This window comes from Selaginella moellendorffii, unplaced genomic scaffold (genome assembly GCF_000143415.4).
Source record: "Selaginella moellendorffii unplaced genomic scaffold, v1.0 SELMOscaffold_70, whole genome shotgun sequence".
Lineage (NCBI taxonomy): Eukaryota > Viridiplantae > Streptophyta > Lycopodiopsida > Selaginellales > Selaginellaceae > Selaginella > Selaginella moellendorffii.
The window spans coordinates 895,066-909,405 of record NW_003314331.1 but is presented as its reverse complement, the minus strand read 5'-3'; the positions used below and the strand labels follow the sequence as shown (position 1 = coordinate 909,405).

The 14,340-nt window shown below is 44.7% G+C and overlaps 1 protein-coding gene and 1 pseudogene across 2 annotated transcripts; one reads left to right on the top strand and one right to left on the bottom strand.

Moving 5' to 3' along the window:
- Positions 1-1,205: 1,205 nt before the first annotated feature.
- On the bottom strand, positions 1,206-2,503 carry LOC112340767 (uncharacterized protein YmaE-like). 2 transcript variants are annotated; one of them, XM_024659739.1, is made up of 4 exons: positions 1,898-2,503; positions 1,549-1,836; positions 1,336-1,504; positions 1,206-1,275 (listed from the first exon to the last, which is right to left on the bottom strand). In XM_024659739.1, coding segments are annotated over exons 2-4 (447 nt in total). In that variant the 5' UTR covers positions 1,826-1,836; positions 1,898-2,503; the 3' UTR covers positions 1,206-1,274. The 2 variants fall into 2 exon arrangements, with proteins under 2 accessions (XP_024515507.1, XP_024515508.1); XM_024659740.1 differs by lacking the exon at positions 1,898-2,503 and having other exon boundaries at positions 1,549-1,877.
- Positions 2,504-11,329: 8,826 nt separating this feature from the next.
- Positions 11,330-13,463, top strand: LOC112340781 (annotated as a pseudogene).
- Positions 13,464-14,340: the final 877 nt, after the last annotated feature.

Here is a 14,340-nt window from a genome sequence, read left to right as displayed (position 1 = left end):
GTCTTGAGTTGGGAAAGAGATCAGCAAAAAACTGTTGATTTACTTGTCATAACCTTTGTCTATATCACATTTTTGGTTGTGATGTGGGAGCAGGCAAATGTGGATCAGGATTCCAAGCATAATTATGTTCATGGTAACGGTAATCAACAATAACTCAAGTAGCTACCATTCAGTGACCAACACTTCACACTGTGTCTCATGGAGCTTTACCTTGTGCTTGCTCATCACTTCTGCTTTTGCTGCTGGAAATGAAGATAGCAGTTTTCTTCCCTAGAATCTTGATAGTTTCTTACTGTTTTGAGTACACTCGGGCAGGATCTGTACTGTAAAGGAAGGCTAAGATCCACAGAGAAAACGTCATGGAAAACACACAGAGAGTTAATACTATTGAGCACTGTAGTTTGCTGATGGATCGCCATGGTCGTCGCTGGTGTGGACACAGAAACTATCGAGATTTTGGAGAAAGAACTAGACAAAACTGCAGCGGCAAAAGCCGCAGTGATGACCAGGCATGAGAGGAGCGATGCAAGCACAAGCTTTCGAGTAGGAGCCATAATTTCTGGAGAGCCAAGAGAAAAGAGAATAGATTGAGCAAACAAAGCGGGCAATCTCCCATAGATAAAGATCCAAGAGCACGAACTCACACAAAAGCTCGAACAAACTTTTACTCCAGTGGCAGTAGTAGCACATTAACGTTGATAACCATGGTTTAACCACCATGGTTGGAATGATCTACAATGAAACACACGTTCTCAATGCTCAAGTCAGAATAGATATCAGCAAAAGACGAACTTCTTGAGGCGAGTTTAGATTGGAGCTAAGGGAAATTTGGAGTTGTTGGATTCTTTCTCAGCCGGCAAACTTCCGCCTTCAGTGACTCAAATCCGCTTTACATCCATGCTGGAGGTCAGAACCAAAGCTACTGAACTCTCTCTGCGTTCCAGAATATGCAGTCCAACAAATCTTCAGTTATGTCAAGTTATCTTCATCCCCACCTACAAATCAAACATGGACGAGAGTGGTATATAGCTTGGATACGATCTCATTATGCTCACTGTTTTGTTGTCCATCCCCACCTACAAATCAAACATGGAGTGAGGAAAACAAAACGAAAACAAAGTTTGTAAACGACAGAAGTTTATACCTGTAAGATATCTCCAGTGAATAAAACACCCCTCCCTTGAGCTCCATGAGACCAGTGGAGGACAGCAAAATGGCTAAAAGCGTGAGTCCCTCCCATAGTAGAACTTAACCATTTCGTGCTGGTAAACCACTCTGCAAAAGTATGGATACAGAAAGATCGAAATGAAAGAGAGAAACAAAGGTAGACAATACCATTCGTGGGTATAAACCGGGACGCCTCCAAAAGCCTCGCTCCATCGAGAGTTTGTGCTGTAGTAATGCGGGTGAGAGATGGCAATCGCTCTCAATCCACCTAGTGACTTGGTTATCTCCACTGTGGCATCGTCTAGAAATGCGATGCAGTCCCACAGTATGTTTCCCTCTATCAAAAACATAAAAACCATAAAAAATGCACAACGGCCATACCTTGAGTCTGGATGTGTTTAATGCCAAACTTTGGAAAGGTTATGATCTCGAAGACCTGCGGCTCATGCTTCTTGAAACCATTGCGAAACTGCAATCTCATCTTGCTCATGGACGTCCATACCTGACCTTCCCTAAAACTAAAAGTCAAGAAAACTCGAGACCTCCAGGATTTCTGACAAAACATCCCACCCAGACGTGTGCCTCCATAACTTTGAAATCCAAGAGTGTTAACAAGGACTCTCGTGGTGTCTTTGTAGAAAGCAATAACGCCGTGCATTGCTTAGAAACCTTAAGAGATAACCAAGATCTCAGTAAAAGGACAAACTTGTTAAAACTCGAGGAGACAGACCTTGAGATCCTCTGGAGATATCAGCTGCTGGATGTGGTGGAGGCGGAGCAGAACCTCAGGTCAGACCCTGCTTATCTTGCTTACTATCACTCGCATGTCCAAGCCTCCTGTTTGAGCGGTGTTGGACGCTCCATTGAAGCAAGCGCATATAACACGGTTAAACACGTTTCTTACTGGAAAGCCATCGGTATAGAGCAGCTGACGACTATCAGATTCTACCTCGGATCCCAATCTCTTCTCTTGGAATCTCACCCTCCAGGCCTACATTCGCAACCACGACCTGAAGCAGGCGCGATCGGTCCTGGAAAGCATACCGCGGCAACGCCCATACGCCGCGGCCGGGGACGTGCAGCGCGCCAAGCAGCTCTTCGATCGCATCCCTGCAAAGAATTCCATCACCTGGAACGCGATGATCCAGATGTACTCGCCGAGTGGCAATCTCGGCGAGGCGGAGGCGGTATTCCACTCCATGCCGGAGCAAACCCTCGTTTCTAGCACGGCCATGATCGTGCCATATGCCCATAACGGGCATCTCTCACGCGCCGTGGACGGCCATGATCCAAGGCCACTGCCAGAACCGGCGGCTGGATGAAGCTAAAGATCTCTTTGAACGCGGAGCAAGCAAAGAATCTCTTTGAAGATGCCCCGCATCTTAATGAGGTGGCATTTACGGCTATGATCGACGGCTATGCACCTCATGGCTGCTTGGAGGAGGCTAAATGTTTGTTTGAGAGGCACGTGGTGGCTTGGAACTCCATGCTTGGCGCATATGCCTCGAATGGGCATTTGGACGAGGCACTAGATTCCTTCCTAAAGATGGCTCATCTCTTGGGCAACAATGATCCATATGCTCACCTCTAGAAACCATCTTGAAAATGCAAAGTTTATTTACGATCGAATGCCTTACAGGAGCAAGTTGGCGCGCACAGTGCTCCTCTCGGCCTATCTCTGGAATTGGCCACCTCCAAGAAGCGATGAGCCTCTTCTGGGCACCAAACTCAAGTTTCCAAGAGGAGTCCCTTGTGAGCAAAACCTGGCACCATTGCCATCCAGACAATTGCATCATGCTCCTTGCTCCTGAGAGAATGGCAGAGCAAGACTTAGTCTCACACACACAATGTTAAGAGTTAAATTCCAAGACCGATGTAAAACACTTACCGAGGTGACAACACATGACTCGCCCCAGTATCGAGCTAGGACTGCACGTTCCCCAAGTTCATACCACCACAGATCTGCAAGCCACTTGAAATGTAGCAGAAAACAACACTTCTCAAAATCTAGAAATTGTATATGCTTCCACTGCCGTGAGTGCTGCCTTCAGGGTCAATGAACGTGTCCTCCGACTCGATATTCACAACCAGCGAGGACTGTGACAAGTCCAGCAGAGTAGACCCAGCAAGCAAGATCATCCATTTGTTGACCACTTTATTTTCTCGAGTCAAGCTTAACTTCAAAGAACAAAACATGGCCTAGCCGTGTAAAGGAAGGCTAAGATCCACAGAAAAAACGTCATGGAAAACACATAGAGAGTTATACTATTGAGCACTGTAGTTTGTTGATGGATTGCCATGGTTGTCGCGCACAACAGCCACTTTTTTACACCAACTCTAAACTTTATCCAACTCAATTGCCTTAGCCCCAAAAGTCAGCATCCCTTTCGGGCCACATCATACAAAATACAGTGAGATACAAAATCCCTAGGCCCCAAAAGTGGAGCCGAAAGGGTGCCACGTGGTAGTGGTTGAAGCGAAAGTCAAACGAGCATAACACGTTTGGACTAAAAGCTCCGACTTCAAAAGGTTGAGAGTGGGAGTGGAACTCCCAACGAAGTGCTCGAGGAATGAGCATGAAGCGAGCAATAAGTGAGGCTCCAAAAAAGGACCCAAAAGGACCAACACATGACACGTGGAAGTGTCTGAGATGGACCCGAGATGGACCCGAGTTGGAGTCCGAAGTGGAGTTCGAAGTGGAGTCCGAGAAGGACCTGAGATGGAGTCCGAGATGGAGTCCGAGATGTACCGAGACGGAGTCCAAGATGGACCGAGACGGAGTCCGAGATGGACTGAGATGGAGTCCGAGATGGAGTCCGAGATGGACCCGAGATGGAGTCCGAGATGGAGTCCGAGATGGACCCGAGATGGAGTCCGAGATGGAGTCCGAGATGGACCCGAGATGGAGTCCGAGATGGAGTCCGAGATGGACCCGAGATGGAGTCCGAGATGGAGTCCGAGATGGACCCGAGATGGAGTCCGAGATGGACCCGAGATGGAATCCGAAGTCGAGACCGAGACCGGGACTGAGACCGGGACCGAGACCGGGACCGAGACCGAGATCGAGATCGGGACCGAGACCAAGACCGAGGCTAAGGCCGAGGCCGAGACCGAGCCCGAGCCCGAGTCCAAGTCCGAGTCCGAGTCCGAGTTCGAGTCTGAGAGGGTGAAAGCCCAAAGCGTTCGTCTCCTAGACCCTAGAGGGTTTGGTGAGCTCCAAAAGTATAGTAAGGGGGAGGACAGCCATTCGCGGCGACGAAGAACCCCCAAAACCCCCTACCAGGAAAGGACAGTTTGGCCCAGGAAGGCCGGACCCAGTGTTGGGTGATGAGCTGCCCATTGTGAAGTCCAAGACTAGAGTGAACACGGACCGACAAGCGGGGTAGCTTGGTGAAGTGTTCAAGAGCCGGCTCTAGTTCCCCCGGGAGATCGACTGGCCGATGCTCCCAGTCCAAGTGTGGGTGGCACTACCTACTTGGATACATAGTATGGCTTAACAGAACCTCGCTCTAAGCCCATGGCTAGAGCACCAAAAGGCGAGAGGTGGGGAGAGTACCCATGAGGCTTGCGTAAGGCCACGGTGTTCCGAAATGTGGGCCCAAAGTCCCAGACTGTGGAAAGGAAGAGGAGTAGCCCTCTAGTGTGGTGACAAGGGACACAGCCACATAGTAAGAAAGTCCTAGAGGACAGTTGGATTTAGTGGTCGGGCCTGTGGGCCTTGATCCAGTGGCAGTGTTGGTGAACACGGCCATGGACAGGAAGGGACTTGGCAGGGACCGGAAAGGAGACATTGGGGAAGGCTATCTCCCATGTTTGCAGGCATCCTGAGGATGCTATGGAGTGGATCTGGGATAGCCACTCATGGATGGATGGCCTAGTCTTTGAGAGACGGGGTTGTAATGCAGGTGGTGTTGGACCACTGATGTGACCAAGGTGAATGGGCATGGCCTAGCGTAACGGGCTGGTATGTCAATGGTACCTTGGGGTGTCGGTCATAGGATCGGACACATGGAGCACTTGGGCCAAGTGCAAAAGTTGAGTGGCGTGGATGCCATTCATGGGGCTAGCAAGCCAAGTCCTGAGTGGGACTTATGGAGGTTGTGAATAAGACTCCTCCAAGTGGTCGGAGGTGCGGTTAAGTGACTAAAGTAGAATGGAAAAAATTAATCTCTCACAATTACATACTAGAGTTTAAGATAACTGAAGTCAACTCCAACCCTTTCACTAGTTTGTATTGGCTTACAAAAACGGAATGATTTAAGTGACTAACAGATCAGCTATTGGAAAAGCCTAAGAAAATTTGTGAAAAAATTTCTATCCTAGAGAAAGAATGACTCTTAGTGCAAGAATGCAAACTTTCAAGACTCAACCAACATCCTTTTATTAACAACCTCACATAGTTTCACCTCAACACAAATTCTTATGACCCAATAGTATGCTTAAGCATCAAACATCTTTGCCCATTTTTCCAACATCCAACATTGATATCCGTGAAATGCAAATTTAATATCCAAGACTTGATCACGAAGACCATATCTTCGGATATCTACATTGCATTAACACTCTTCTTCAATCACTTTCAAGATCCAATGCGAAGCCCAAACACTAACAAGAAAAATGACATAGAAAATCAAGTTTTAAGGAAAGTTCTTTATCACTCAACATAACAATGCCACTTTCACTAACACAAGTGCTAGTGATGTTAATGCCTTAACTACATACCTTCACCATCCAATAATCTACTCCAAGTGCAATGGATCAACTGACAAGCTATAGCAAATAAATGCTACAACTTTTTTTTTTTTCCAACACGTTATGGGCAAACCCTAGGAAACAAGGTACCAATTTAAGCTTAGCATAATGGACCACCATCAAGAATCCAATCAAAGCTACTACAATGCTACTTTGTGCAAGTAGATTAGCTTCACTATCAACCACTTTAGGGTTGATCATTGTTTAACTAAGCAACTTTGTAAACGCATTACTCATTATCATATAGATATGATATAAGTATCACAATGACTTGATCATCAATTGAGCAACACTACGAGCAACACCCATGTCATTACTTCAAAGGTTTATGTGAGTATCAAGTGTTAACTCGATTCGACAAAAATGCAACAGAAATGCCACACTCTATCGATAGCAATTTATAACACCCAATACCACTAACTTTTGTTCACAACACGGACAAGCTCATGCCACTCTCTTTCCGACCAAACTCAAAACTAATCTAACACCAAACTACTCAAGGAGCAATAGCAAGATTCCCCGGAAAAGAATTGAACATTGTAACCCAAATCTTCCAATAGCAAGCTTAGACAAAATGGTTTAGTGCTTTACCGCTATCCATCCCACAATTCACCATTTGTAAGACTATCATTTCCAACATGCATCAAGGTAGAGACTCTTGATTGCATAATGTGAACACGAGCAATGAGTCACACCTCGTTGCAAATCATTTCTCCAAGAGAGAAGATGATTTACGTGCTTGATCTTTCGTCCCTAATGACTCTCTTTTCGGTCTCATCTTTGACTAAACCTTAAGCTTGCTTTCGCACTGCCTTCAGTCCAATCCAAAAAAAGTTTATGAGAGAGCACGACAATGACTATTTGAATCAATGGACTAATCCCTACAATCTTGGTTGATTCACTTGTAATCATGCTAGAAAGGATCCACTAGTGCCGTGCTAAATAGCTACGGCCCAGCCTATTTGCCACTCATAGCAAACCTAGAGAAGGTTTACTTTCACCCATGGTACATGGAACAACTCATGGAACCACTGGAACAACTTATGGAATCACTAATAGGCTAACATTAATCCTGCCAACTCAAAGTGTAACCTTGAGTTGCTAATGTGCCTCACTCACGAGCCTAAGCGTAAACTCGTGCAAATGGAACATCTCAAATCCATCTTATGAGCCCAAGAGTAAGCTCACATTATTACGGTACAACAAAGTAACCAAAATCTATACCCAAGGAACGAATGTGAAGCCTTTGCACCCAAACGTGTACCCACTCGGATCATCGTTTTCATCTCTGCGTATGCAACAAGACTAGTTGCCCAATCTCATTGGATAATACTCGCTAAGACGTATCCTCTGATACCAAATGTAGTGCACTTGGTTTTCACCTTTTATCCCATGGTGATTTACCATAGGATAACACCACAAAGCGAAAGCTAAACCCTCCATGTGCCACGTGTTATATGCCATATGTCACATGCCACATGTCCAAAGGACAGTGGTGTAGAACCCGAGGTTCAAAGCCTTGGGCCACTAGACGAAGAAACGATGCTAAACTCCCAAAGCGTGGAGCCAAGGAGTGATGGAATCAAACCATGGAGCAACTCCTAAGCATACAGCCCAAGGAGCGAAGGGACAGGAGCCCAGAGCGACTTGGAACAGTCCTAGAGTAACTAGCATCCTAATGCCATGACCAGCATGCAAAACGGCCAAACGGAGTCTGGTGCTATTTCAACATACCGGTGACCTAATGCAAGGACATGGATACTCCATTAGCTAGTATGGTGTGGAACTTGGGCTTAGACCCAAGCCAGATGCAAAACAAGGACAAGCACGCAAGCGGGAGCTAGACTATACCTCAGGTTGGTTGGCCATGCCTAACCTACCCACTATCCCTACTATACATTTGGAACCCCCCATATCCCCCCCTCTTGAGGAACACACACTTTAGGCTTTCACCCCAAGCCTCCCTTAGTATCAAGAGTTTGTCTTTGGGACAAGCTCAAAACTTACTAAATATGGAATGGTGTTAGATTGTGAATTTGGACATGGGACGAATACCATTATGTTTAGGCCAATCTCTACATTTCGTAGATATGCCAAATGAGCAAATCTAGACACTTTCCATAAATAGCATTTGGGACTAAAATGAGACTAACACAAAAGGCATGATAGTGAGGGTGTTTGGCAGACATAGCAAGCTATCATGTAGTGAATATTGAGAGACCAATCTCAATATCATGGGGGTTCTTAATATTAGCAAATGCAAACCAATGACAGGAGTTTCTCAAAACAGGCCGAGTATGCTCAGCAAGAAACATATAGGGTTCTTACTTTATGTTTATCCAATTTAAGTACATGGTCATTAACCAGTTTCTCAACTAGCCCAAGTGAGAACTAATAACGGGCCTAGCAGTAAGGAAAGAATATCCGAAAGGTAACTTGCTCGAGCGACAAGTAACTTTCGATACTTGAAGTCATATTTACGACAATTTGACCAAGAAACCTCATAAACATATTGCTCATGACCATATGATTATGATATAAGTATCATAATGACTTGATCATCAATTGAGTAATATCATGAGTAATATCCATGTTACTATTACAAAGATTTACATGAATATCAAATGCCAACTTTATTTGATAAATGCAATATAATACTATATCCTATTGGTAGATTTACAACAACTAACTTTTATTCACAACATGAATAAGTTCATGCCACTCTCTCTCTGACCAAACTCAAAACTAATCCAACACTAAACCATTCAAAGAGCAAAAATAAGATTCCCTAGAAAAGAATTAAGCATTGTAACCAAAGCTTTCCAATAGCAAATTTAACCAAAATGGTTTAGTGCTTCACCGTTATTCATCCTATGACTCACCACATTTAAGACCATCATTATCAACATGCAGTAAGATAAAGACTATTGATTGCATGATGCAAACACAAGTAATGAGATCATATCTTGTTGCTAAATCATCTCTCTAAAAAAAAATAAAAAATGATTTACATATTTGATCCTTCATTCCTGATGACTATCTTTTTTGTCTCAACTTAGCTAAACCTCAAACTTACATTTGCATTACCTTAGTCTAATATAAGAAAAATGTATAAAAGAGCACAACAATAACTACTTGAACCAATAGACTAATCTCTATAGTCTTTATTGATCTACTTATATTCATACCTAAGAAGGATCCACTAATGTAATGAACATGGTTTCTACCCTTTATCCTATAGTGATTTACCATAGGAAAACCATGAAGTAAAACCTAAGCCTTTTATTGCCACGTGTCACATACCATATGCCACATGCCACGTGGAGTGGAATTTAAGTTTCAAGGCCTTAAGCCACTAATGAAGGAACAGAAGCAAACTCCTAAGTATGGAGTTAAACTCCTAAGCATAGAGCAAAGGAACAAAGCCACATGTCACTATCCCTATTATACATTGTAGAGGGTTCCCAAAATATAATAGGGAGAGTGTGGGGGTTGGAGCCTAGTGGAGCCAATTTGGCTAGGAAAGGTCAGTTTGGCCCAGGAAAGTTGTACCTATGTGTTGGGTGATGAGTTGACCATTGAGAAGTTCAAGACTAAAGTGAATACGGACCAACAAGCGGGGTAGTTTAGTAAAGTGTTCAAGAGCTGGCTTTAGTTCCCCTGGGAGATCGAATGGTTGATGCTCCCAGTCCAAGCATGGGTAGCACTACCTACTTGGATATCTAGCATGGCTTAATGGAACCTCGTTTTAAGCCTATGGCTAGAGCACACAAAGGTGGAAGGTGGGGAGAGTACCCATGAGGTTTGTGTAGGGCCACGTTGTTCTGGAATGTTGTCCCAGAGTCCTGAATGGTGGAAAGGAAGAAGAGCAGTCCTCTGGTTTAGTGACCAAGGATGTGGTCACATGACAAAGAAGTCCTGGAGAACAAGGGGACTTAGTGGTCAGGTTTATGGGTTTTGATCCAGTGGTAGTGTTAGCGAACACGGCCATGGACGAAAAGGGACTTGGTGGGGACCGGAAAAGAGATATTAGGGAGGCTATTCCCCAAGTCAGTGGGCATCCTAATGATGTTAAGGAGTGGATCTGGGATAATTAGTCATGGACGGATGGCCCAATCTTTGAGAGACGGGACTGCGATGCAGGTGGTGTTAGACCATTAGTGTGACCAAGGTGAATGGGCATGGCTTTAATGTAATGGGCTGATATATTGGTGGTACCTTGGGGTGTTGATCATGGGATCAAATATGTAGAGCACTAGGACTAAGTGCAAAGGTTAAGTGGCATGGATGCCATTCTTGGGGCTAACAAGCCCCAAGTCCTAAATTGGACCTATGGAGGTTGTGAGAGAGATTCCTCCAAGTGGTCAAAGGTGTGGTTAAGTGACTAAAGTAGAATGGAAAAATTAGTCGCTTACAATTTGGTATCGAAACTGTTCCTTAGTCTGACTTTTATTGGTGCTCAAGTATATCACCATTAGTGTTGGTATCAGAAGGTCCTAGGAGTGGACTTATCCTTGAAGAGTAGCAGGTCGGGAAGACATGGCTCTCCACTACAGTTCATGTGTGAACTTGTAAGTGAGGTGGTGGATAGAAAATAAGCTAAATGACATTGGGATCTTGGGAACAGTATAAGGGTTTCCTCAGAGAGTTAAGAATGTGATTCAGATAAGTGTTTCACTCAACAAATTGACTAATATAGTTATGGTAAACAACTATAGTTGGGATCACAAGGAAGATAAAGACTCCAAAAACAATAAAAGAGTCAAAAGATTATCTTCATATATTTGAGGTTTGTGCTCATGAATTTGAGACTGGAATTGATGACCGTGAGAAGTCAAATATAGATGAGGATACAAGTCCTTGAAATTGTAGTCAGGGCTATGAAGACTATGAAGTCGGAGCATGAAATCTTCATAGACTGAAGACTTAGACTGAAGTCGGAGAATGAAGACCTAGTCTCACACACACAATGTTAAGAGTTAAATTCCAAGACTGATGTAAAACACTTACCGAGGTGACAACACATGACTCGCCCCAGCATCGAGATAGGACTTCACGTTCCCCAAGTTCATACCACCACGGATCTGCAAGCCACTTGAAATGTAGCAGAAAACAGCGCTTCTCAACATCTAGAAATTGTATACGCTTCCACTGCCGCGAGTGCTGCCTTCAGGGTCACTGAACGTGTCCTCCGACTCGAAATTCACAACCAGCGAAGACTGTGACAAATCCAGCAGAGTAGACCCGGCGAGCAAGATCATCCATTTCTTGACCACTTTATTTTCTCGAGTCAAGCTTAACTTCAAAGAACAAAACCTTGTAAAGGAAGGCTAAGATCCACAGAAAAACCGTCATGGAAAACACACAGAGAGCTCTACTATGGAGCACTGTAGTTTGCTGATGGATCGCCATGGTCGTTGCTGGTGTGGACACAGAAACTATCGAGATTTTGGAGAGAGAACTAAAGAAAACTGCAGCAGCAAAAGCCGCAGTGATGACCAGGCATGAGAGGAGCGATGCAAGCACAAGCTTTCGAGTAGGAGCCATAATTTCTGGAGAGCCAAGAGAAAAGAGAATAGATTGAGCAAACAAAGGGGGCCATCTCCACGAACTCACACAAAAGCTCGCACAAACTTTTACTCCAGTGGCAGTAGTAGCACCTTAACGTTGATAACCATGGTTTCACCACCATGGTTGGAATGATCTACAATGAAACACACGTTCTCAATGCTCAAGTCAGAATAGATATCAGCAAAAGACGAACTTCTTGAGGCGAGTTTAGATTGGAGCTAAGGGAAATTTGGAGCTGTTGGATTCTTTCTCAGCCGGCAAACTTCCGCCTTCAGTGACTCAAATTCGCTTTACATCCATGCTGGAGGTCAGAACCAAAGCTACTGAACTCTCTCTGCGTTCCAGAATATGCAATAGAACAAATCTTCAGTTATGTCAAGGTTCGTTCCCAGTAAGTTCAGTTCACTAGTACTGCGCATACTCCTCTCAAACTGTGGATTGCCATTTAAGCGGGACAACGCTCCCACCTCCAAAACCAGCGAGCCTGAGAATAAAAATCCATGAAACTGATACTTAAACCAAGGAAAAAAAGGAAGAAAAGAACGAAACCTGCTGCTTACCACACCCGGAAGTGCTTGCATGCACTCCGGTCTGTGAAAAGCTTTAAGCTCTGGCGGCTGGGAATCGATGAGGATCTTGTCAAAATCTTGGGCCAATGGTCTCCAGGACGTATCATCTTGGACTCTCTTGGTGTGTAAGTTATGAGTGATTAACCTCTTTGATTGATCGATCGATCTCCATTCCCCGATCGATCAATGAGCGTAGAATGAGATGATCACTGGCTATGTGCAGCTCGGCAAGATGAAACGATTCAACTACTTGTCTTACCACTTTCCTTCGACGTCCACCCCATTGACAAGAAACTTGTCGGCTGATTGCGCCAAACCGCCTAGAGTTTCTTCAGCAATTGGCAGATCACCAAACTTTTGCCACCGCTCGTCATGACCATGCACACTCCATCCTGGCAAAAATTTCATATGTTACAAGCTATGTTTTTGAGAGAGAGAGAGAGAGAGAGAGATCCAATGCTGGATGTGTGCGTTTTTTTGTAGGGAAAGGTGAAGCAAATTTTGGGATCTACTCTGCTGGATTCGTTGCAGTCTTCGCTGGTTGTGAATTTCGAGTCGGAGAAATCGGCTGCCGAGTTTGCTGGAATGTATCGCTGCGATGATCTTCCCGGCGGACACGTGATCATGCTCGGGGGAGATTCTTTGAGCCTGAAAGCAGCGCTCGCGGCACTGGAAGCGTATCCAGGCAAGTAATGTTCTTTTTTCTTACTATTGCATTTGTTTCTAGATTTTGACAGCTCTCGTTTCTGCTAGATTTCAGGCGGCTTGCAGATCGGTGGTGGTGTCAACTTGGGGAACGCGAAGTCTTATCTCGATGCTGGAGCGAGTCATGTGATTGTCACCTCGGTGAGTGTTTTATATCAGTCTTATGAGGGAATAACTCCAACTTTGGTTTTTCTAGTTCGTGTTTAAGGACGGCAAGGTCGACACTGAAAGGCTCCAGCAGCTAGTACGCCTTGTTGGCCGGAAGAGGCTCGTTTTGGACCTGAGTTGCAGAAAGAAGATGGATAGCTTGTAACACATGAAACTTTTGCGACGAGTTTCTTGTCCATGGGGTGGACGTCGAAGGAAAGCAGTAAGACAAGTAGTAAGAATAGTTTAAGCTGGAACCTTATCGCTGCTACCCCAGGCTGGGAATCGACGAGGAGCTTGTCAAGATCTTGGGCCAATGGTCTCCAGTACGTATCATCTTGGACTCTTCATGATCTTGGTGTCTTAGTTGTGAGTGAGTATTGATGTAGATCCCGGTTACGTATGCTGGTGGAGTAACATTGCTCGAAGATCTGGATCTCATAAAAAATGCTGGGGGCGTTGTAGACGTGACTCTTGGCTCTGCTCTCGACATATTTGGAGGCAATGTTTCATATTCCGATGTCTTGAGTTGGCACAGAGATCAATCCTGAATTCATTTCCGAGGTTGACCAACCCCAAATTGTAAGACCAACACTTCGCATTCTAAAACTCGGTGGGAGCTTCTGTGTATGGCTGCCCCTTTTGTTTTCTCATTCCTTTTGCTCGGAGAAATGGCTCCTTCTCAAAAGCTTCTGCTTGCATTGCTCCTCTCGTGCCTTCTCATCACTGCTGCTTTTGCTGCTGGAAATGAAGGTAGCAGTTTTCTTCTCTAGAATCTTGATAGTTTCTTTCTGTTTGAGCTGGATTTACAGACCATGTGATGGATCAAACAAACACTTGTGGGCTCGATAGAGCTCTGTGCGTGTTTTCCATGATTTTTGGTTGGATGTTTTTTGTATTTCTTTTCAAGGCTAGGCCATGTTATGTTCTTCCGCTTTGAGAACTTAACCTAAACAAGTTTTTTTCACTTCCACAAGTCCAAGAACACTCATTGTAAAACATTGCTTGGAAATGCCTGCCATTGTAGCGCAAAGACTGGCCAAGGTGGCTGGACAATTCAAGGCCAAGGACCGAGACTTTCGTTTACAACCCAGGCCAGTCTATACCAACCAGTGCCAAAACATTTGCAACTTCGCTGTTAGAAAGAGTGCCGAGAACCATGGCTGGAACTGCCTAGTGCCTATCGCAATTTGGCCAGGTCTTATTAGAACTGGCCAGGCACTATTAAGGTGGAGTTATCTTTAGTTGTGAACTCTCAAAGAACATAACATGGCATAAGGCATTACAATGTTAAATACTGATCCTACTGCTGCAATGCCATTTGAACTCCTTGCTATGAACACATGTTCGCAGGGAAGATCACCCGTAGGTACATTCCAGCAAACTTGGAAGCCGATTTCTCTGACTCAAAATTCACAACCACTGAATC

Coding starts and splice junctions, on each gene's coding strand:
- LOC112340767 (XM_024659739.1), bottom strand. CDS start 1,825: ATGCACGGCGTTATTGCTTTCTACAAAGACACCACGAGAGTCCTTGTT. Junction 1,505..1,548: donor TAAACACATCCAGACTCAAG/GTATGGCCGTTG, acceptor TGTTTTTGATAG/AGGGAAACATACTGTGGGAC.